Below are 24,376 nucleotides of genomic sequence, written 5' to 3'. Positions count from 1 at the left end.
GTGCTAAAACACAAATAACATAAAATTTACCTTCTTAATCATTTTTAATTATACAGTTCATGAGCTGTTTTCTCACTCAACTGATTGTGTCCTTTGATGCACAAAAGATTTACATTTTAATGTAGTCCAATTTATGTATTTATTCTTTTGTTGACTGTACTTTTGCTGCCTTACCCAAGAAAGAGTTGCCAAATCCAAAGTCATGAAGATTTTCCTCTATGTTTTCTTCTAAATATTTAATAGTTTTTACCTCTTATGTTTAGGTCTTTGATCCATTATGAGTTAATTTTGGTATAGGATGTAAGGTAAGGGCCTACCTTCATTATTTTGCATATGGATATCAATATTTTCCAACATCATTTGTTGAAAAGACTGTCCATTCCCCATTAACTGGCCTTGGCACACTTGCATTTGACTGTATATGTGAAGGTTTATTTCTGGACTTATTTATTCTATAGGTTTACTCTATTCCATTGGTCTTCATATCTATCTTTATGCCAGTAATACACTGTTTTGATTACCATAGCTTTGTAATAAGTTTTGAAATCAAGAAGTGTGAGACTTCCAACTTTGTGCTTTTCTAAGATTGTTCTGACTCTGTGGAGTTTCTTGAGATTCCATATGAATTTTAGGATGGATTTCTTTATATAGGCAAAAAAATATAGGATTTTAATAGGGATTTCATTGATTCTATAGATCACTTTAGGTATTATTGACACCTAAATAATATTAAGTCTTCCAATCCATAAACATAAAATGTCTTTTCATTTCTTTGTGTCTTCTTTAATTTCTTTCAGTAAAATTATGTAGTTTTTGGTGCATAAGTCTTTCACCTCCTTGGTTAAGTTTACACAAAAGAATAGTTTTTTATACTATTGGGAATGAAATTGTTTTCTTAATTTCCTTTTTAGATTGCTCATTGTTACTGTATAGAAACTAAACTGATTGTTGAGTGCTAGTTCTGCATCCTACAACTTTGCTGAATTTGTTTATTAATTTTAACATTTTGTGTGATGTGGAATCTTTATGGTTCTTTTTTTTTTTTTGCGGTACATGGGCCTCTCACTGTTGTGACCTCTACTGTTGTGGAGCACAGGCTCCGGATGCGCAGGCTCAGTGGCCATGGCTCACGGGCCCAACCACTCCGCGGCATGTGGGATCTTCCCGGACCGGGGCATGAACCCATGTCCCCTGCATCAGCAGGCAGACTCAACCACTGTGCCACCAGGGAAGCCCTATGGTTCTTTAATGTAGGTTCATGTAGACTTACAAACAGAGATAATCTTTTCTTTTCCTTTCCAATTGATTGCCTTTTACTTCTTCTTTTTGGCCTGATTGCTCTAGTTAGGACTTCCAGTACTATATTGAATAGAAGTGGTAGAAACAAGCTTCCTTGTCTTGTTCCTGATCTTAAAGGGAAAGCTTATAGACATTCACCATTGAGTGTGATGTTAGCTGTTGGATTTTCATATGTGGTCTTTATAATGTTGAAATTATTGCCTTCTATTTCTAGTTTATTGAGCAATTTTATCATGCAAGGGTGTAGAATTTTGTCAATGCTTTTTCTGAAGCAAATGAGATTTGTTTTCCCTTCATTTTGTTAATTTGGCATATTATATTGATTGATTTTCATACGTTGAGCCATCTTTGCATTCCAGGAATAATTCCTGCTCAGTCTTGGTGTGTAATCCACTTAGTGTGCTATTGAATTCTGTTTTCTAGCATTTTGTTAAGGATTTCTTCATTAATGTTTATCAGGGATATTGCTCTATAATTTTCTTTTCTTGTGATGTCTTCTGTCTAGCTTTTGCATCAGGGTGATAGCTTCCTCATAGAATGAGTTGACAAGAATTACCTCCTTTTCAAATTTTTGGAATATATTCAGGAGAATTGGTATAATATTTTTTTTTGGTATAATTCCTTTTAAAATATTTTTAAAAACTCACCAGTGAGGCCATCTGGTCCTGGGCTTTTCTTTGTTGGGAGATTTTAGACTACTGATTCAATCTTCTTACTCATTATAGGTCTGTGCATATTTTCTATTTCTTTATGACTTAACCTTGGTATGTTGAATGTTTCTGAAAATTTGTCCATTTCATCTAGGTTACTGAAATTTTTAACATACATTTGTTCATAGTACACTCCTACAATCCTTATTTCTGTAAAGTTGGTTTCAATATCCTTTTTTCATTGCTGATTTTAGTTATTTGAGTATTGTCTCTTTTTTTCTTAGTAAATCTAGCTAAAAGTTTGCCAATTTTTTGGTGATTTTGAAGAACATGGTTACAAGTACTGCTTTTAGTGGCCTCTAACTTGATAGCCAAACTATTACATCATTCCCATCAATACTCTGAGTCAGGAAAGACAGAATCACATATTTTGGGTAGCCCCTCCTCCTCAAAAGCCAGAATGTTGAAAATAATTTTGACACTTTTCCTTCATTCCTGAGTGAGCAACTGGGAGTAGGACTGCTTCCTCTTTACTGTACACCACTGGAGAAGGAATGGGGCAAAAATAAGCAAAAATGTCACGAATTCCCTACTGTTTTGAGTGTGGATTTTTCTTGGTTGGGCATTCACTTGTTAGATGCATATTCTTAACTGTTTTCTAGAGCTCCAACAAAGCTACTTTCTTAAGTATGTTGTCGTTTACTTTGGTATTTCACTGGGGAAATGAGAACCTGAAACATCCTAGTCAATCGTCTTATCATCTAGCTGATATCTGAAATCATCAGCCTACATCCTTCATTCTTAGATTTTGTTTCTTTTACTCCTCTGACCATTCCTTTTCTATCCTTGATTCTCCTATCTCCCATGCTATCCCATTTTCAAAACTCTTAGTAAAAAATACTCCCTGAAATTAATACTCAGTAAGTACTAGATTTTTTAAAAATCACCTTCTTCTACACTTCTTCAATTGGAACTGACTCCTTAAAGTGTAGGTGACTTCTCTTTTGAGGTACAAAACAGAATTTCCAGTTGCTTGTTTGGCATCTCAACTTGAATGTTCATTACTGAACTGACTTAAATAGGAAAAGAGGATGCTACTTCTTTTTTTTTTTTTTTAGTACGCGTGCCTCTCACTGTTGTGGCCTCTCCCATTGCGGAGCACAGGCTCTGGACGCGCAGGCTCAGCAGCCATGGCCCACGGGCCCAGCTGCTCCGCGGCATGTGGGATCTTCCCGGACCAGGGCACGAACCTGTGTCCCCTGCATTGGCAGGCGGACTCTCAACCACTGCACCACCAGGGAAGCCCGAGGATGCTACTTTTGACATTTGTTTTCAATATCTTAGGTACAGGCTGGAAGATCCAGTTCATAAAACATTACATTTCTCAACATGTAACTTAAGTCTAAGTATTATAGTCTTTTACAAATATCAGTCCTTAAATTCATTACTTTAATTCAACAAAATTTATTGACTTTTACCTACTAAGTTCTGGACATTGTTCCAGGCACTGAGCATATTACAGTGAATAAGACAGACAAAAGCCTCTGTCTTCATGGAGGTGATAGGCAGTAAAGATAATATAAAAATATATAGTATGTTAGAAGCTATTTATGTGCTGTGGAATACCTAGAGAAGTGGAAATAGTATTAGTAACACCACTTGGGGGGTGGGCAAGTCACAGTTTAAGTAGCATGCTTAAGGTAGGCCTCATTTGTAAGGTGATAGTAGAGGAAAGACTTGAAGGAGATGAGAGAGTCTTTCAGGTAACTCGAAGAAGAGCATTTCCAGTTATAAGGAACAGACTGTGTAAAGTCTATGAGGCAGGAGCATGACTTGATGTGTATGAGGATTACCAGGATGCCATTATGTCTGAGCGATTTGAGGAAGGAGAAAATGATAGTATGATGGGTCAGAGATATAATGAAGGGCCAGATTATGTAGAGATTAGAAGGTTACTATAGGATTGTGACTTTTACTCTCAGTGAAATAGAAAGACACTGGAGTATTGTAAGAAGATAATTGACATAATTTGACTTTGGTTTCAACAAATTTACTCTGTCTGATATGTTGATAATGGAAAGAGAGATAGACTGAAGTTAACAAGACCAATTAGGTAGCTAATGTAATATTCTTAGCAAACTATGTTAGTGGCATGGATAGTGTGCTCACAGTGGAAACACTGGGAGTGTTTAGATCTTGTATATAAAACTGTTCCTTGATATCAACAGGGGGTTGGTTCCAGGACCTCCTATAGATACCAGAATCTTTGGATGCTCCAGTCTTCTACATAAAATAGTGTAGTATTTGCATATAATCAAAGCACAAACTCCCATATACTTTCAATCATCTCTAGATTACTTATAATGCCAATACAACATAAATGGTATGGAAATAGTTGTAAATACAATGTGAATGCTATGGAAATATGTTCTGGCACACAGCAAACTCAAGTTTTGCTTTTTGGAGCTTTCCAGATTTTTTTTCAAGTAGTTTTGATCCACGGTTGGTTGGTTCAGATTTGGCACCCACAGATATGGAGGATTACCTGTATATTCGATAATAATTACTGACTTCTATACATCAGAAGGTAATTGCCATGTTAAAATAAGAAAACATATGATGAAAATGTGAGTACATTTATATATCCATAAATGTATAACTAAGCTAATAATTATTAACATATATAATAAAGTATAATAATAGGTGTTTTTTGAAAGAGTGTTTCTCAGTATAGTGAATCAGTAACAGAAAACAGAATTTCCTTTTTTATAGTATGTAAATGCTTATGGGTAAAGTAAATATATTTGTAATATTACTAATATGTTATGTTGTAAAAATCAATGAAGGAAAAATTCCTTAGCAATTTTTTATAAGCATCAGGGTTTTTTTTAACTCGCAAGCCTTAAAAGCATGGTGGAAAATATTTTCCTTCTGTGGCTGGCTCTTAAGTATAAAGCTTTAGATACTTTTGGGTACATAAGGAAGACAATCAGCTGGATTTGGGTCATAATGCAAACAAAGGCTCTATGCATGAGGTGATTACAATTATATTATGAGACACTGATGAAATTTATTTATCTTTATAATGCAAGAAATGATATTATGTATCTATTCCATTTAAAAGCACATTGATTCAGTATGATTCTTAGAAACTGATAACTAGCTGAGTAAATAAATCTCTCTCTTAAGCTCAAATGCAATCAATATATGCTAATGAATAAAGAAATTAAGGCCAGAACCCATGTAGGACAATGAGGAATTAATGATTATCCATATCACAATTTCCTTTCAAAAGGCTATCACAAAAATATGCTGATAGACAGCATGGAGAAAAATAAAAGATTCTTGGAAGAGGCATGGTCCTATTTTTCATGATAAGCAATTCTTGTTTATTTCTTTTGATAGAGGACAATAATCCAACCCTCAATTTTAAACTGTTTTGAAAAATATGTTTTAAAATGAACTAAACTATTACAATATAATAAGTGAATTCAGAGAGAGGATGTCATCAAGATGGTGACATAAGTTGTTCGTGATGTCAATTCCCTTCACAAGAAGATTAACAGCTCTTCAAGAAGAGGGCATCATTGAGAGGATGCTAAAACACAGGGGTGAAGCTGAAACACCTCCATGTACAACAGAGACCAAGACAGACTGCATTTGAAGGATAAGAGAAGCAGCTACATGTTGACTGCATTGTCCCTCACACAGGCCAGTACAGCTCCATGCAGAGAAGTCTCCCTTGAGCCTATTTTTCTTCCAGTGGGAAAAGAGAACCAGGGGACAACCAAGTACTTTCAGCATCATGGGTCACTCTTCAGAAGCCCCTACTTAGATCTCACATGATGGGATTGCAGGGAAATCTGGAAGCCTCAACCACTGTGAATATGACTATGATGGTAGACTGGAGGCAGGAGTGGGGTGGAGGGTGTGGTTGCAACAACCAGCACAAGGGTCTTGGCAGATAGAGTTCATATCTGCAGTACTTAAGTAGTAATTCCAACCAGCAGCTTTGCTCAAATGCAGAAACAAGTGAGGGTACATTCTGACCAGGGAACTCAGCAGGCTGCAGATCTGCCTGATTCACATCGTCAAATGAGGAGTTTTGCTGGCCCTAGAGCCCAGTTTTCCGATGCGCAGGCGAGGAGCTGGATCACAGACCCACTCACTGTGGAGAGTGTTTTCCAGCCCCATCTGACCAGAAGGGCTGGCAATAGCTCCTGGAAGCAGTGTGGCCCAGTGGCACTAAAGCTGAGAAGGAGGCAAGCAGAGCTGATCACCCCCAGAGCAAAGTCAGTACCAGGTGTGAAGCATTCCCAGGCTATGCACGGGTAGGGGGATGAATTAACAGACAGTGCTGGGGAGGATGTGGAGAAAAGGAAACCTTTGTGCACTGTTGGTGAGATTGTAAATTGGTACAAGCAATATGGAAAACTATAAAGCATCCTCAAAAAATTAAAAATAGAACTATCATATGATCCAGCAATTCCACTTCAGGGAATATATCCAAAGGAAAAGAAAACACTAACTAGAAAAGATAGTTGCACCCTCGTGTTCATAGCAACATTATTTCCAATAGCAAAGACCTGGAAACAACTAACTTGCCCATCAACAGCTGAATGGATAAAGAGGTTGTTGTACACAATAGAATATCATTCAGCCATAAAAAAAGAAGAAATCCTACCATTTGTGACAAAAGGCATTATGCTCAGTGAAATAATTCGGACAGAGAAAGACAAATACTGTAAGATCTCACTTATATGTAGAATCTAATAAAAATAATTTTAAATCCCCACCAAACTCATAGAAAAAGAGGTAAGATTTGTGGTTACCAGAGTCAGGGGTTAGGGGGAGGGAATTGGAGGAAGGTGGTCAAAAGTTACAAACTTCTAGTTATAAGATAAATAAGTACTGCGGATGTAATGTACAACATGATAACTATAGTTAATACCACTCTGTGCTATATAGGAAAGTTTTTAAGAGAGTGAGTAGATCCCGAGAGTTCTCATCACAAGGAGGATTTTTGTTTGTTTGTTTCTTCTTTCTTTTCTTTTTATCGTATCTATAAGAGAAGATGGATGTTAGCTGGACCTCTTGTGGTAATCATTTCACAATATATGAAAATCAAACCATCATGCTGCAAGCTTAAACATATATGGTGATATATGTCAATTATTTCTCAATAAAGCTGGGGGAAAAAAAAGTGAATTCACTGATAGACTCTCCCCTTCTAGGCTAGGTATTGCTTGATTTAGTAACTATTAGTAAACTATTAAGCAAGTGATAAAATGGACTTAGATGTAATTACTTCTTATTTATAGCAGAAACAAAATAGCTTGAAATCGCTGTAATTTCTTTTTTTCTTTTTTTACTAACTCAGATCTTAAAAGATTTCCTTTGGTTTTTAATTTTAGTTGGACGTTTTTCTCATGCAGCTCCTTCTTCATGAATTGCTCCAACACTCTTAATGGATTCTGTCTCAGTTGTTAGATAAAAGAGCAAAAGATACTTCCATTTAAAACATTGTATCAACTGATTAAGGTGTTAACAACATTTATCCGGACCAATTATCATTTACTTTTCAATTGTTAGATTAAGAGACACTGTTTCTGGTAGAATTGAAATAAATTAAACAGTTGGGAAACAATAGGTCTACTGTGTGTGTCTGTTCTTGAAAGTACTTACAGTTGAAATGAGTTGTAAGAGAGCTACAGCTTATAATGTATAGATTCCAGTGCACGATGTTTAGTGAGTTTTAGAAATAAACGAACATCACTGCCTTCACAGTGGAAAAGAAAACAGTCTAAGAAACACTAAATTTTTACCATTCTTTTTGTGACCACTACTTAAACAATGCCTTGCCTGTATCTAATACTAACACTGATTATGCTGATAATATTCAATCATCCAGGAAGAATATGTTTATATTCCCGATGGTGTTCTTAATTTTTGTGATGGATGTATGTGCTAACTATCACCAGGTGTTCAATTTCACCAATTTCACAGTCTCACACTGGGCCTCTTCATCCCTTGAATCTGTCAACTCAGTGGCAGTTATAATGTTTCATTTTGCAAAAAGATATTGCAGAATAAGTGATAGCCCAAGCTGAATAGTACCCTGCACGGAGCTTAAGGGTAACTGAAAATTAAGAGTAAGGTACTCAGAGTGAAAAACATCTGTCTCAAAGTGTGCTGTGGGGCTTCCCTGGTGGCGCGGTGGTTGAGAATCTGCCTGCCAATGCAGGGAACACGGGTTCGTGCCCCGGTCCGGGAAGATCCCACGTGCCACGGAGCGGCTGGGCCCGTGAGCCATGGCTGCTGAGCCTGCGCGTCCGGAGCCTGTGCTCTGCAACGGGAGAGGCCGCAACAGTGAGAGGCAAGTGTGCTGTGACTAATGGAGACACTGAGCCAGCTCTTTTTACTTATAATGCCATATATGTGCATTCATTGGTAGTATTGGTATGTTGGAATTACTCATAATACTTAACATTGATAGGACAGTATGTATCATGTAATTTTTTAAATTTATTTTTTATTGAAGTATAGTTGAATTATAATGTGTTAATTACTGCTGTACAGCAAAGTGACTCAGTTTGAATGAAGATGGAGAATGACAAAACAAGTCAGGAAAATCTTGATCTTAATCATGTATAGAACTGAGAACAGAGCCTGGTTTTTCTTATGGATATTGTTATAGGAAATGGCTTGTAAATGCAGTGAGACTCAGGAGATTTCTATTCCATTTAGTTAAATCATGGAAGCAATTTTAAATTAAAATTGCTTCCTTGATTGTTGCAAACTTACTTCAATTTATATTTAAAATCTTCTGTATTTTCTCACTCAACTCTTTCATGTTCCTGTAGTACATATTTCATTATTGTCCTTATTCCCTCTCTCGCTCTCTATCAGAATTTTTAGAAAAGCTCTCTAAAATCAGATTGATTTCCTATTTTCAGTCAATATCATATGATAATGAGAGAGCAGTGGTAATTTAGAACAACAAGATGGTATTATTAAAAATAGCATATGAGATTATTTTAAGCTGATATATTGTGGTTGAAGAGGAAATAAGGATTAGGTTGATTATATGACCATTTTATAATTTATTATACTATCACATTTGCAGAAATTTTTTCAAATATGTATTTACTAGTCAAAATCAACTTATCACTAATAACTGAGGCCATAGATAATTGAGAACCTTCAAAAAAATGTATGGACCCAAAATATTTCTTAAGTTCAGTTCTGGTGTTCTAATATCCTAGGAATGTTGTGCATATTTGTTAAAGAGATTTAAGGGAATTTTAATTCTAAACATAATAATCTTTTTAAAGAAACCATATTTCCATAGTATTAATCAGAGTTAACTGGTAATGTATTTTCACTAGTTTCTATTATGTTGCAAGATAACCTAGAAAATCTACATAAGACATATAAACCTTTTGCCTAGTATAGTCTTCTTAGAGCTCTATAGAGTTCATTTATTGATATTTATTTCCATTTATTTGTATATGAATGCTTTCACTGTTAGTATGTATGACTGCATATATATATATATATATATATACACACACATAAAGGTAAAATACATTTACATTTAACTTTAAATAAATAGCATACATTTCTATGTATACTAGTTGACTAAGTAATTTCAGAGATAAATATCTAACTCTTCTGGAATTTCTAATGTAACTTTGACTTATCTATTGTCATTTCATTTTCAAAGGTTAATAATGAGGTGTTTTGATTCATTTGATTTTTTATTCTAGATTTTAAATCCTAAGGATGTGTGTGTTTGTGTGTGTGTGAGTGTGTTTTGAAATAAAACTTTTTTTTTCTTTTTGGTGAAGCAGTTGCCACTTGCATTTATTTACAAGAAATAAATTCTACCTGCTATCAGCTCTATTGAGGTAATATTTATCCCATTAATCTGTCAACACAAATAATCAATAAATAATCTATAAGAATAGAAGAGAGATTTTAAGAAACTACTCTTGAAATTGTATAGAACATCACTGGTATCATGCTTTCCATTTCTTGTTAATGTAACAGAAGTACATTAGGTGTATATTTGTTCTTCAGTTCCCCTAATGTGCACCTTGTGTCTATGTCATGAAATCATAACTTTCAGTGGTCACAACTACTTTAGAAGAGAGATACACTATGAGAGATTTGAATTAATCTTAAATGAGTGGATTATTGGGAGAATTAGATACAGCTATATGAACATCTGATTCTTCTGGTTTGTATTGACCATATTAGGTTTCTTGATTTATATTATGCATTTTCAATGTGGTAGAAACAATATCTAAGTATTCAATAACTATTTTGATCAATCTAGTTAATAAATATTGTTATGGTGTAAATTAAAAAAAAAATTACAATCACATCTAAGTGCTTGGAATTTTCTCCCTTCTATTTTTCTTCAATTAGCTGAAAATGAATGTTCAATTAATAATATAGTTTTTAATAATTTATCCATAGTCAGTGCTTAAAATTAGCGGCACTCAAAATGTAGTGAACATAAGAATCATGAAGGGTGCAGGTAAAAATGCCGATTTCTAGACCATGACACCTGAGATTCTGATTCAATAGGTCTGTGATGGGACCAACTAATTTGAATATTTAATTTGACCTTGTCACTCACCACCACCACCCCCACTATTCCTAGACCAAGTACTGAGAAATACTGGTTTAAATGATGCAAACTTCATGCTGCTATGGGGGAGAAAAAATAATTTGAATTTATTCAAATAATCATTTTTAAATGCATTATTTTCTTTAACGGTTAAAGCAGATGTGCACTGTATGTTTGATAGGCCACAAACAGGCAGTTTTATTCAGCATAAAGTTTAAGTTAAATTATGTATAAGCCAGAATGACTTCCCTATACCTCAATATGTGAACATTTCTTCCATCTGTTGGATTTTCAAAGCCTCATTTTTATATTTGTAATTTTTTTTCTTCTGAAATGAATCACAGAACTGTACATATTCCTATTTTTATTTTATATAAATTTAAAAAATCAAATAAATTCAATTGTTTTAAAATACATGTACCAAATTCTAAATTTCTGAAGATTATTATCAATTGATTTATAAAGTCACATTTTGTCCATTCCCCCCCACTACCAGCCCTGAGATTACGGCCTTAGATTTCCATAGCACAAGTCACTTATCTTAATCTTTCTGTTTTATCCAAAGATGGTTTATCCCTTGTCTCCCAGAGAGCACTCACTGTCTCCAGATATTGAATTCTAAGATTGTAACAATCAGAAAGACTTTTATTAATACTTTAGAGTATCAATTAGAAGTCCTTTTTTTTTTCCACCTTAAGAAATGTCTATTAGGTATGTAAACTTCATATTATACTACCTCTCTAGTTTGATAATTGATTTAACTTGTTTGACTAAAGAATGATTCTCTGGGAAAATGAACTTTTGTTGGCTCATTTGAGAGTAACAGAAAGTTCAGTGGCTTATCTGGATATGAGTTGTTTTCAAGTATAATAAGTTTATCTGAGCAAACTCACCATGAAGTGTGAACTTCTACGATGCTTTGATAATCAGGAACTATATTTTATTCATGTTTCTGTCCCTTGCACTTAGCACAGTATCTAGTACATTGTTGACATTTAACAAATGCTTTTGGAATTTAATTGGATAGGATGTTTAAAATGATAATTCATATCACTGTGTGTGTGCAGTGATTCATATCATATTTATCCATATTTAAAGTGTGTATGAAAATAAACTATTTTCCAAAAGGGCTATCAAATTGAATTATCAGTAACCATCTTGAAATTATAAGTATTCTAGTAATTTTTGTTAATGTTAATATTAATCCATGGGAGAGAAAACTTGGATGTGATTTCTTCATAAAATAATGGCAGCACAAAATTTTTAAAAAGAGAGATTAAAAAATAAAAGCTCCTAAATATTTGGGATTATTAAATATCAAATTAAGCATGCACATTTTATAGAGTTCACTTTCTTGTGTATCATTCTGTGTACGTTTCTGAGAATTAGCTTAAATTTACATTTATTTTAAATTATTATTACTTTAAACAATATAGCAAATAGTATCTAGCTAAAATAATCTGTTTGAAGTTTTTGCTTATCAATATTTGTTTAAATGACTTTTAATATGTCATATTTGTTAAAATTAATTTTTAAAATAACTCCAGGGACTTCCTTGGCAGTCCAGTGGTTAAGACTCCATGCTTCCACTGCAGGGGGCATGGATTCAATCCCTGGTCTCAGGACTAAGATCCCACATGCTGTGTGGCAAGGCCAAAAATAAATAAAATAAATAAATAAATAAATAAATAAATAAAATAACTCCAGAAGGAAAATAAGACATATTGATGCACTTGGATTTGTGAAAAGCATGTTGTATGTATGTGTGTGTGTGTGTGTGTGTGTGTGTGTGTGTGTATCTTGTGTAACTTCAAGATTATCTCTGTTTTGTCTTCCCCTTGCCTATTATGTCTGAGGTCATATTTTTAAATTTAAACATCACAACATATTTTTTTGGGTTATCATTTAGATCAGAGTAAAATCTTCTGTATAATGCACCACAGATAGACTTTTCCAACTTGTTTTTAAAACCAGTTGTGAGTGAACAGTTCTCCTTAATTTGAATTTATCCCATTTCTTGTGACCAACTTCTAAACTTAGAGTTAAACATTTTACCATCAAGTTACTTGTCTTATTTTCTCAAAGTGGTGTAATTATTTTGTTTTATTACTATAACAAAATTTGAATAGGGGGCCTCCCTGGTGGCACAGTGGTTGAGAGTCCACCTGCCGATGCAGAGGATACGGGTCTGTGCCCCGGTCCAGGAAGGTCCCACATGCCACGGAGCGGCTGGGCCCGTGAGCCATGGCCAATGAGCCTGCGCGTCCGGAGCCTGTGCTCTGCAACTGGAGAGGCCACAACAGTGAGAGGCCCACGTACCGCAAAAAAAAAAAAAAAAAAAAAAATTGAATAGGTTCATAGATATGCTATTTTAGAGGAACATGAAAACTAACCTAACTTAACCTAAACACACTGAAAAGATTTGAAGATTTGCTGCTCCATGAAACTATTGAACCGAAAATATCCAGCAGCAGTAATATACGGCAAATTCATCTTTCAACAATAGAGTTACATTAATTCTTTTGTGCCATATTTCCATCAGGGAGCTGTGAAGGATGTTAAGTTGCCTGGTTGCCCGTGGTTGCTAAGTGAAGGTGATGTCTTGATTAGCAAAATATTTTCCAGGGGCTGATGTCAAATGGAAGTAAATCTTAGGGGTTTGCTACATTGTTTCCCTGTCAGTAAAAGAAATAGTATTTGGTCTGCCTAACTCTTTTCAGTATTACTTTTTGGAAAAAAAAATAAAAAGAGATCTCTTTACTTATTTATGGCAATAACTTAATGCTCCAATATTTTTAACTTTAGCATTCTGTCTGAATTTAAACATTATTACCTAATGGTATTTCCTAAAGTGTCACCAGTTCTTACTCCTGACCTTTATGTCATTTACTTATGGGTCACTTACCTTTTACTCAAAGATTTAAAAATATGTTCAAAATCATTCTTTTCAAAACAGATCATTTATCAGTAATGTTGGGAATCAGTAATATTAGAAAAAACTTTCAGACATCCAAGGAAATAGTCTATATAATTTCTAAGTACAACTATAATTATTGTATGTGTTGATCGCTTACTGAAGAATTGTCAGGGCATGCATGGAAAGCACTAAAAGACATTATTTCAAAATCTCATAGGAACTTCAGAGATCTAGAGATAACACTCCTCATTGAACATTGTAAAATATGACCTACTGTATTTTGTAGGATCTAATCTTTTCAATTTGTTTACCTTAAACCAAATTGTAGAATGCACTTCAAGAATAAGTAATTTTGGAAGATTTATTGAATTTAAACATTAATTAAATTCAGTATTGGGCCTGGAGTTCTTATATTTAGTTCAGAGTATTATAAATGAAGTTGTCTCAACACCACAGAGCTTAAAGAGCTTCTAAGTACAAATATATTTCAGCAACATTTTTTCCTCCATGGCATCAAATTCATATATTTAATTTTAACAGTTTTATCATTGAAGTTGTCTTCTGTGTCAATAAAAGCAGAATTTTGTATTATAAAGACTGCACCAAATAATAATTAATGCTTATTAAATCAAATTGTATTATTATTCTATCATTCATATATACATATAAACTGAAAATACATTTTAATACTTATAATACCATTGGAATTATCTTTGTTTTTGTTCAGAACAATACTGCATGTTAGCATGATCAAGTTATAGAGAGATAATTTTATATCTATGAAGTTTCTCACACATATATACACACACACACAGTCATCATTTTATTCCATGGTCACCTCTATGTTAATAATGTCATAGGTATATCATATGTATCATTCACCAAAAATGAGCAAGAACATTTCCTGAATGCAAAAGGAAATGTCTCATATAAAAATTATGAATTAATGACTAATTAGACTACAGTCTGACATTAGAATCCCATTATTCTAATGACTCAATTTATTTTAAAATGTCAAATTGTCTATTCAAAAATATTTAGAAAATTTAAGCAGGACTCCTTGTTTTCTTTTTTTTCCCCTTGAAATTGTAGTCAAAGGATTCTGTAATGCAACATCTGAGTCCTATCTTAGACCCACTGAATCAGAATATTTGAGGGTTGGATCCTAGGAATCTGCATTACTAACACATCAACTAGGTGATTTGTATGCATCTAGTGTTTTCTAAACCACGGAATAGCTGGTTACATTAGCTGGCTAGCAATTTTACCAAAATTGAATGCCGTTTTCTCCCTAATTCCCAAATACAATGAAAAGCAACAAAAGTAATATTACAATAGGTCCAAATAATGTATTTAAGGTAAACACATAAGATTGATTTGAGGGTTTGGGGTTAGGAAACAAAATATTTCACTAGTTTCTATTTCATCCTCAGTTTAGATATATTTTAGAAATATGTGTATATAACTTTTTTAAAGCAATGAAAAGGGTAGTGCCATATCAGTCTTCTCTTGGTACAGTAGCATAATATTTTTTTCACCTTTTTAACTTGTAGATCACTTTGAGGTTATTTTTAATACCATTTGTGTGTGTGTGCGTGTGTGTGGGTGTGGGTGTGGGTGTGATAAATGGAATATAAGGGTGTTCTTGTTTGTATGTAAAATAAATAGAGGGAGGTCTGCTTTTAGAAAAATATATCTGTATAAAGAGTTGCACAATAAAAGAGTACAGTAATACTACAGATACTAATACTTTGCAATTCTTCTTCCTTCCACCCTCAACTATATTCAACCCTACATTGCTTACTGCTACCTTCCATCACTGACAGTTGTTGCTGGAAGATGCAGCTATTTTAATTTACTCTTTGATTACCAATGGGAATTATAGAACTCCAAATATTTTTTAAAGAGTGACAAGAGTTCAAAGGGAATATTGGTCTTCTAATCTCATATATTTCCAGGATGTTACCCATTTTACCTGAGTAGCAGTTGTTTTTGATGTGCTCTGATGAACACCAGGTAAAGAAGATGAAGTTAAACATGCTTTATGTACACTTGAAAGGATCTAAAACAAACAGGTTACCAATGTTTGGTACAATGCAATAAATAAATTACCACCATGCCAGCTGATGTGCACTCTTCAGTTTTATTAGGAAAATTTTCTAGGTCATTTTTATTTTTAAACTGGTATTTGATCACCATCACATAGTTTCTTGTTGTGATTTCTACTAACATTAAACAAGAGAATATTTTGTTCCAAGTGTTTATGCAATTAATGACAATGCCAGGTTTTTCATCTTTCACTGTATACTGCATAGTGATTCCAACCTATATAATTCAAGTCAGAAACCATCTGTTGCTTGAATGACATTTGGTTTGTTTAAAATGCATCAATTAAGCAGACATGTTGTGTAACTACAGCAATGGAATAATTATTTTGCAAATATAAAAGGTCACACCAGAGACAAAGCACTGCTCAAAGCAAAATTTGTGGCTTCTGTCTTGGAAACACATTTTCAAACAATTTAACAACTTGAAAATATTAAATATTGACTAATATTATGAAAAATAAAATGGTTATTTGTATCATATGTGATCTATAAAGCCATCATCTCCTAAGCCCACATTATCACCAACAATAAAGTGGTAAATATTTAAGGTCTGACTTTGTTAATTACATAAATAAATTACATGGGTAAAAAGGAAAAGAGTAAAATGTAAACGATCTGAAAATACTGTGTCAGGGAGGAAAAATTTTCATTTACCCTTCCCGGTTCTTCTAGCTGGTCTAAGAATAAAATTGACATGAGGTAGACTAACAGTAGAAAAATCATACAAAAGTTTACTAACATGTATACATGGGAGAGACTCAGAAGAACTGAGTAACTTGCCAAAATGGCCGCAGCCCTTACCTTAAATACCATCTCCAGATAAAGACAAAAGAGGATGTTGGATGGGAGAGGCAGTAATGGGAGATGACCAAGCACAGCACAGTAAACAAGAGTAAGGTTGTTATGCAAATTTAAGCCATTGAATTCTCCATTAATAAGAGTTTCTAAATCTTCAGGTACAGGGAGGGACACACCCTTACAAATGGAGATTTCCCTTACAAATATAAATGTTTCTTATAAAAGGGTAACTCCTACTTGGTTTTCAGTTTTTCCCGTGTCTACTGCTTAGAAAAGAACCAGCTTAAAAAAATTAATATGCCAAAGAGACATATTTCAGGGTGGCAAATTCTGCTCCTCTACAGATGCCAAATTAAGTTGGAGATTTTAGCTTGGAATAGGAATATTAGTAGATGAGGCTTAACTATCTTCAAACACTGGAAGCCTTGTCATGTACAAGAATCACACTTATTCTATATAGCTACAGAAGACAGATATAGTAATAATTGGTGGAAATTTCTCCTTCTGTCAATGTTTTTATTTCCAGCAGCTACCAAGAGTTCTATTACATTTTGAGCCGGAGAACCAAATAATCAAAGATGTTAAACTCAAATAAAAAAGCAGAGTAAGGCAGACATGATTCTTAGCATGAACTTACCTGTTAAATATTTTAGCAATTCACATCCTTTTTTTTTTTTTATCTTTCTTACTTCCTTGAATGACTGTTTTTTGAATAGTTTGAGGTTACCAGATAACTGCTTTTGGACAATGAAGGTCCTATGATGATTTATATGTTTAAATGTAAGTCACTAAATCTACATGTGGTTAGCACCAAAAACAATGTAGAAATGTTTCATCTATTTTTTTAAAATTGATACTTGGGTTTTGTCTTAGAGACCATTGCAATGGCCTGGTTTCAATTTTAATATCTGGTTTTAATTTTTGTATGCATGCCAGTTTCAAAGCATGTTAGGTTTTCAGTTTTGTTCTATTTTCATTGTTAGTCACACAATTGTAGTTTCTGAAGCATTGTAGATTCAAATTCACAAAACTCAGTTGCCAATTTAACAATTCATCATAGTACCTATCTACAAATAGATTATTTCCATTTTGATTAAGCTGAAATGATTCATGACTCAAGGAAAGATGCCCTCAAGAAATGCCATGTAGTCTTCTATCAAATGAATATGTCTGACAATTGCCAAAAATTAAATAAATAAAATAAAATTTTAAAAATGACCAAGTGCCATGAAAAAAAATCATGGCAAAATAGAGCTAAGAGAAGATCTGATTCTGGAGAAGATCATGAAGAACTTCCTGCATATGCTAGTAATAAGTTATGGTATTAAAAAAATAAAAGCCTTGAAGGGTAAACATTTCAGGAACATAATGTGAAAGGGAAAATGAGAAATTATACAGACCTTTCAAATTTTATGAAATGGAACCCTGAAAAAACAATCAGGTGAACTGATATATCCTGCAAGATGACTTGAGTTGGAAACGCAGGAGGCTTTATAACTATAAGTATAGGGTCAAATAATAAAGGACTACTATAAAATATGTCATCTGGGAGTTTTTACACTGGGAATTACGAGCTGCAAGTGAGATATATGTGCTGACCATGTAATGCTGGTGAAAATTTCAAGTTGAATTTCTAACTATTTTCACATTTAACTTTATAATATATTGAGTAATTATAAATTCTTTTGCAAAGAGACAGGACCCATGGGAAAATGCAGATTACCTCTGACATTCAGAATGAAGCTGTTGATTATTATAGAATAGGGGAGCTCAGAAGCTTAAAATGTGTTAGTTTGATATCAAAAATGTTTTATATATGAATCAAAAACACTCTTGCATATGGTAATCTTTAAAAAATAATAACCGTATCTATGATTACCCTTTCTAATCAGAGTTCCTGGTGTTGGCAGTGAATCTAAGGTAGACTGGGTCAAGGTATATTAGAATTGGAGTCAGGGGGAATGCAAGGATGTATGATTAGTTTGAAAACTTTGACAGGTAATTCTAATGAGCCCTCTAAAACATGATACTCAAGCATTCAATAATGAGATTCATAGGCTGGCCTATCTGTATGCAGCCTCTTTGCTGCCAGATTAACCTTTCTAAAATGTCACTTACATCATGTTATGGAAATGTAACAATATTCACCTGATATTTAGTATGGAATTATGCCTTCATGAGGTATAATGGACACAAGAATGTTGGGAATTTGATAGTTTGCCTGTAAATGATTCATCTAGGTAACACCAATATTATTTCTGAGCATTCATACATTTTGGAATTTTGATTGATTTGAGGTAAAAAGAAGGCATGTAGATTATAGGGAGAGGCTCTCTGTCGACTTTTCTCTTACTGGCAGAAAAATAACTAGACTTTCAGTACAGACATTTATTCATGAATAATCCAGGATTTGTTTCCATCCCGTAAAGGCACCATTGCAATCAATAGATTGCTTTAATTTGAATGCCACAGCTTCCTAGAAGAGTAGCAGACAGACAAATTATGACATGGTCATTAACGTAATAGCTCTTTTATATTGCACAGTAATCATCGTCAACACTTGAAAAAAGGGAATTATTTAGTCTTCTCTTTGAGAGACCTAAGGAATGATTTTCATGAAATAGTTAATATTTCTAAATATACTGGATAAGAAAAATACCTCTGTATCTTGAATACGTCCATATTATGAATCTGAGCAGAAAAGTGCCATCAGAGATTAGGGATTCATCCATTAAAAAGTAAAGGGTAAATGAGTTAAACCAGATTGCCAAAATTTACTACAAAGGATTCATAAATTGTTAAGTTCATATAATTATTTTATGTTCAGTTCTACCTAGAAGTGTCACAAATTGCAAAATGCAAGTTTAAGTAGGAATCATTAAAGTAACCCTAGGAAAAAATAGTTAGCTGTTCTTTTCCCATTAAAAATTAAATTTTCAGAAGCCTTTTGAAACAATTCCTTAAAAATTAAATTCTAACAATTTCACCTAAGGAACTATTTCATGGAGATTTTGTAAAATGATGGACAACCTAGTTAATCACCCATGTGCCAATAAACAGCCTCTTGTGAATTCACTGAATAAAGAAATAGAATATTACATTTAATCAATGATATTTGAATGCCTTCTATAGATTATAGAAATAGGTAAAAAAAATGCTTTAGACTGTGAACTTTGAAACTGTGAATTGAGAAAGAAATCAAATCCTCAGTATGCAGTTGAACTTCAGACTATTTTAAAATGATATAGAGCCATTAATGACCAAACAACATACCTTGGTTTCCACTTGAAGCATTCCAATATTTGTTAAAGTTAATATAGACAAGAGAGTTTATTAATATGACTGAAATCTCAAAGGTGTATACGTAATAATGTCACATATAAGAACTGCATTTCAGGAACAGGATGCTGGTGCTTGTGGTGTTTTACGGGCATTCGGGAAAGGACAAAAAACAGTTGTGTTCACTAAAGGGAGTCCTTACCAACCCATTTATTCCCTCTTATGTACCCTTAAGGGGATTCAATTTATGAGTATCAGAAGAGTTGAGGGTCAATACGTGACCTGGCTAATTACAGATTCACTCTAGGGCATTCCTTTGCAAGGGATTTTAGTTGTTACTAGTTACAGGTGTCATAGGATGGGATATCTTTTTGACTTAAATTGCCTTCTTCTTTTCTGTGTAGATAAGCAATTGAACACAAAACTCCATTTCTCTTACATCTGGAAGTAATATATATATAGGCCCTACTTCTATCATTTGATAGACCTTTACCTTTTATTCACTGGCAATTTTAATTCTGTTAGGGTATATGACTCTATGCTTAACTAGCACATGTTAAATTCTAGATTCATTTATTTTTGTCAGCAGTAATTATTTTCCTATATATAGATTCTATTATCTAGGTCTAATACTTTAAAAAAAGCTAAATGATAAAAATACTTGAAATATCTGACTTATGTCTTAATAGAAAATTAAAATACCTCTTAACAGTTATGCATTGTAGTGGAACAACTGTAAATTAGTCTCATGCTTAACTGGCTTATTTTATATACAATGACTTTTAAATTTATGTGTTAAGTATTATTTTGACTTTAAGTTACATATAATAACTGACTGTTGATAAATGTCTATAATACAATGTTTCAGGCATTTTTAAATACTGTTTTTCCAGTTCTTGAATTTTTAAAAGTTTTGTGAGCATAAATGCTTATATCTTACTTGAAGTGGCTGAAAATATATTCACAACTATAAGTAATTTTTGGAATTAAATGGGGTTTAACCTATAACTAAATGAGCTTATGGCTTCTTAGAGAGAGAACAGTCAAATGCAGCTTTGCTGGACAGACAAAATTAGCTCACTGTGTCCTCACATGGCAGAAGGGGAGAGGGAGGTCTCTTGGGCTGCTTTTATAAGGACACTAATCCCATTAATGAGGGCTCCATCCTCATAACCTAATCACTTCCCAAAGACCCCACCTCCAAATGCTATTATGTTGAGGATTAGGTTTCAACATATGAATTCTGAGAGGACACAAACATACAGTCTACAGCAATACCAACATCTGAAGAAATGGCTGACTGTCAAGCCTGAACCTGTGAAAGTATATGCACTCTGTCATGGAAATTTCTAGTGCCTAATTACATGTACCCTTTGATATGTATAAATTCCTTAAATAATTATCTCTAAATTGCATCTTTCATGCTACTAGTAGTTAAATGTTTTGGTTGATCTATTGTTACATAGCAAACTATCCTTAATCTTTGGAGCATAAAACAAAAATCAATTGTACTTAACATTTTTTAAGTCAGGAATTTAGGTAGTGCACAGCAGAGATTGCTATCTCTGCTCTACAGTGATTGGTATCTCAAATGGAACGGCTCAAATATCTGGAGATGGCTGGGATGGATGGCTCAAAGGAGACCATAAGCTATAATGTCCAGAATGGATTCTTTACATACATATTTAGCACTAATCTCGAGTGGTTGGAGCAGCTGGGCCTCTCTGGGTATTGTATTATACTTTCTTTTTATGGAGTTTTTCCACATGGGAAGCTTGAGCTTCCTCACTGTATGGCAGTCTCCAAGTAGTCAGACTACTTTCAACTCAGCTGATTTTCCTGAATGAGTATTCTAAGGGAGCAAGGCAAAAACTGTGAGATTTGGTTACACAGGGCCTCTCCATATTCATTGTGGTAGAAGACTACATAAGGGTCTGAATACCAAGATGTGAGGTCCATTGTCAGGGCTATCTTCAGAGACTAGCTACTACATGTAGCAATACCACAAACAAAATTACTGCTACATCTGGTGGAGTTACCACACTATTGGATGTCATGAACCAAATCCTACATCTTTATATATTGGCATGTATAAGTTTTTTATATTCTGCTATAATTACTATAAGAGATGATCCCTGTAGTTTACTTTTATAATTATCAACTGTTATCCATACCTAGTAATTATTTTTATTGTTTAGAGTGTAGAATTGATTTAAATGAATTCCAATTCAAAATCTTACCCTTAAGATTCTTTGAAAAGATGATTTGTAATTTTAATTTAAAAGCCTACATGATTGAATAAATTTGTATTATTATTTACTGTTTCTGCCCACCAGAATCTTACAGCTATAACAGTAAAATTTCATTATATTTATTCAAGTTTATTATTCAAAAAATGAAATCTTGTCAAACTATAGTTAAATAAATCCATGTTCAAATGATGATCAGAATATCCAATGTGCTCAAATGTCAATATGGGTGACAGCCTCTTGCTTTAGAACAAGTTAACTTTTATTCTGCAACTGGATATGCCCTGTTAAAAAAATATAATAAAAGCAATTCTGCTGCCAGGTAAAGCAGGTTTGAACACAGAGCTGACTGTTCACAAAAGCCTGAAATCGTTCACAACTCAAGATAATATTAATGTGACTTCACTAGATAGCTGAAATAATACATTTTCTAAGTTGGATGTATTAAGCAATTATTCAGATCATAGCTGAAACCCTGTAATTTTCTGTCTTTTTCAGTCCCAGCGGCGTGTCACATTTCACCTACCAGAAGGCTCTCAGGAAAGCAGCAGTGATGGTGGACTAGGAGACCATGATACAGGCAACCTTCCCAGCACATCCCATGCCCTGCCCCTTGGCTATCCTCAGGAGGAGTACTTTGATCATGCTGCACCCAACAACCGCACTGAAGGGGATGGCAACTCTGATCCTGAATCCAGTAAGTGATACCTCTCTAGTCCTGCAGTATAAATGGGCTTACTGTGTTTGAAAATCAAACAACTGCAGCCATAATAACATTGGCCATTTAATTATGTTAGTAACACATTTTCAAAAAGTAAAAACACAGAATTAGGTGGAAGGCATATATGCAGCAGTATATCATTTTTGAAATATGTGATCACATCTACTTTGAAATTTACTATGAAATTTGAATAGTCATTTTGTTTAGACATAGAGTTTTCCATTTACCTATACATACATATGTATTTATATGTATATAATCAGCCAGTTTATTTTATTCATTTATTTCTGTACAGATAAAATATTTTTATAATTCATATAAAGTATTTTCTAGATTTTATTTTTAATCTTTAATAGAGATAAGAATCATAAACAATTAATTATTTTTTGAGGAAATAAGAGATCCTGACTCCAAGGTAGAAGAATTGGTCTGAGGTTTTCAATAATGTATTGAAACCACATGCCTTAAGCCATGTTACTATTTAGAAAAACATTTAGATTTGGTCTCCAGACTGAAGGTATTAAAGGATATATTTTGCACAATCCAAAGATGTTGAACTCTTGAAAAGGATCATGAAGTTGATACTAAATAGAGTTCATTAAATTTATTATCTTGAACATGTATCTTGAACATCACTACTTCCTCATAATTTTGGGAAATACAAAATTTGGTAAGATTATACATATCTCAGAAGATTCTTGTATTTGAAGAATTATAAGTTGCCTCAGGTATGTTTTATGTACATAAATCTGTGTAGGTCCAAAAGAGCATATATGTGATAGAGAAGAGTCATAGGTATAAAACAAGAAGAAAAAAGGGACCACATAACATATAAAATAAATATAAAATAGAAATTTTGTAAGGTATTTTGAGCATTATGGATTGTATAGATATATAATTTAAATAAACCTCCAGTTTTGAGAACAAAATGGCTTCCCCATCATTGTATTTTATTTATTTATTTATCCCAACATTGTATTTTAATCTCTATTTTCTAAACTCAAAAAACTAAGGGAAATGTATTGGTTAAAGATCAGAATGTAATCTAAAACTAAGCATACAGAACCAATGACAGCATAACAAAATTTTTCTCTCTACAAAAGTAGACACTGGATATTAAAAGTGTTTTCAATATAAACATTTTAGAGACTATTTAGACACCAAATTCAGAAAGTCCTAAACATCTGTCTCTTTATTTAATTTTATACTTAAAACAATTTATCAGCATTCATTCTGAGGATGAAAAATTCTTCCATAATATGCAATACTAATCTACCTTTCATTTACTTATGTATAACATGATATAGTGACTTCTGGTAGAAATACATGACTGTGACTATATCTTCTGCTATAATGAACTCAGAGCCAATTTCTAATAAGAATATGGTCATAAGTTACAAATATGCATTAAGCAAAGGTATCTTTGTTCTTTTTTACTTCATAAGTTATTATTGTAATTGTAGGCCTATCTCTGCCTTGTTAACGGATAGAAATATATAGATGAAATAAGCATCATTTTTATAAACTAGAGAGAATTGATTCCTTTGCATATGATGTGTTATTAAACCCTTTTCTTAGAGGATTGTATAGCAACAATTAAAGAATAAACTCAAAGTAAGCATCCACAGTGTGGATCTAACCCTGAAATAAATTTTCAAGCCGAATGAGACTAAGATGGTATATTATTGATAGTAATAGGGGCAGAATTGGTATGGGC

General features: G+C 33.4%; 1 protein-coding gene across 6 annotated transcripts in view; it reads left to right on the top strand.

The window, feature by feature from the left end:
- Nucleotides 1–24,376, top strand: part of PCDH11X (protocadherin 11 X-linked) — a 682,375-nt gene that overhangs the window by 461,696 nt on the left and 196,303 nt on the right. For all 6 annotated transcript variants that reach the window (XM_060002571.1, XM_060002570.1, XM_060002569.1 and 3 more), the window contains one exon: nucleotides 22,437–22,635. In XM_060002571.1, the coding sequence (XP_059858554.1) occupies nucleotides 22,437–22,635 (199 nt within the window). The remainder of the gene's footprint in view (nucleotides 1–22,436; nucleotides 22,636–24,376) is intronic.

Source organism: Delphinus delphis, chromosome X (genome assembly GCF_949987515.2).
Source record: "Delphinus delphis chromosome X, mDelDel1.2, whole genome shotgun sequence".
NCBI classification, from domain to species: Eukaryota; Metazoa; Chordata; class Mammalia; order Artiodactyla; family Delphinidae; genus Delphinus; species Delphinus delphis.
Note: the sequence above shows the minus strand (reverse complement) of the source record. Positions and strands in the feature narration are given on the sequence as shown.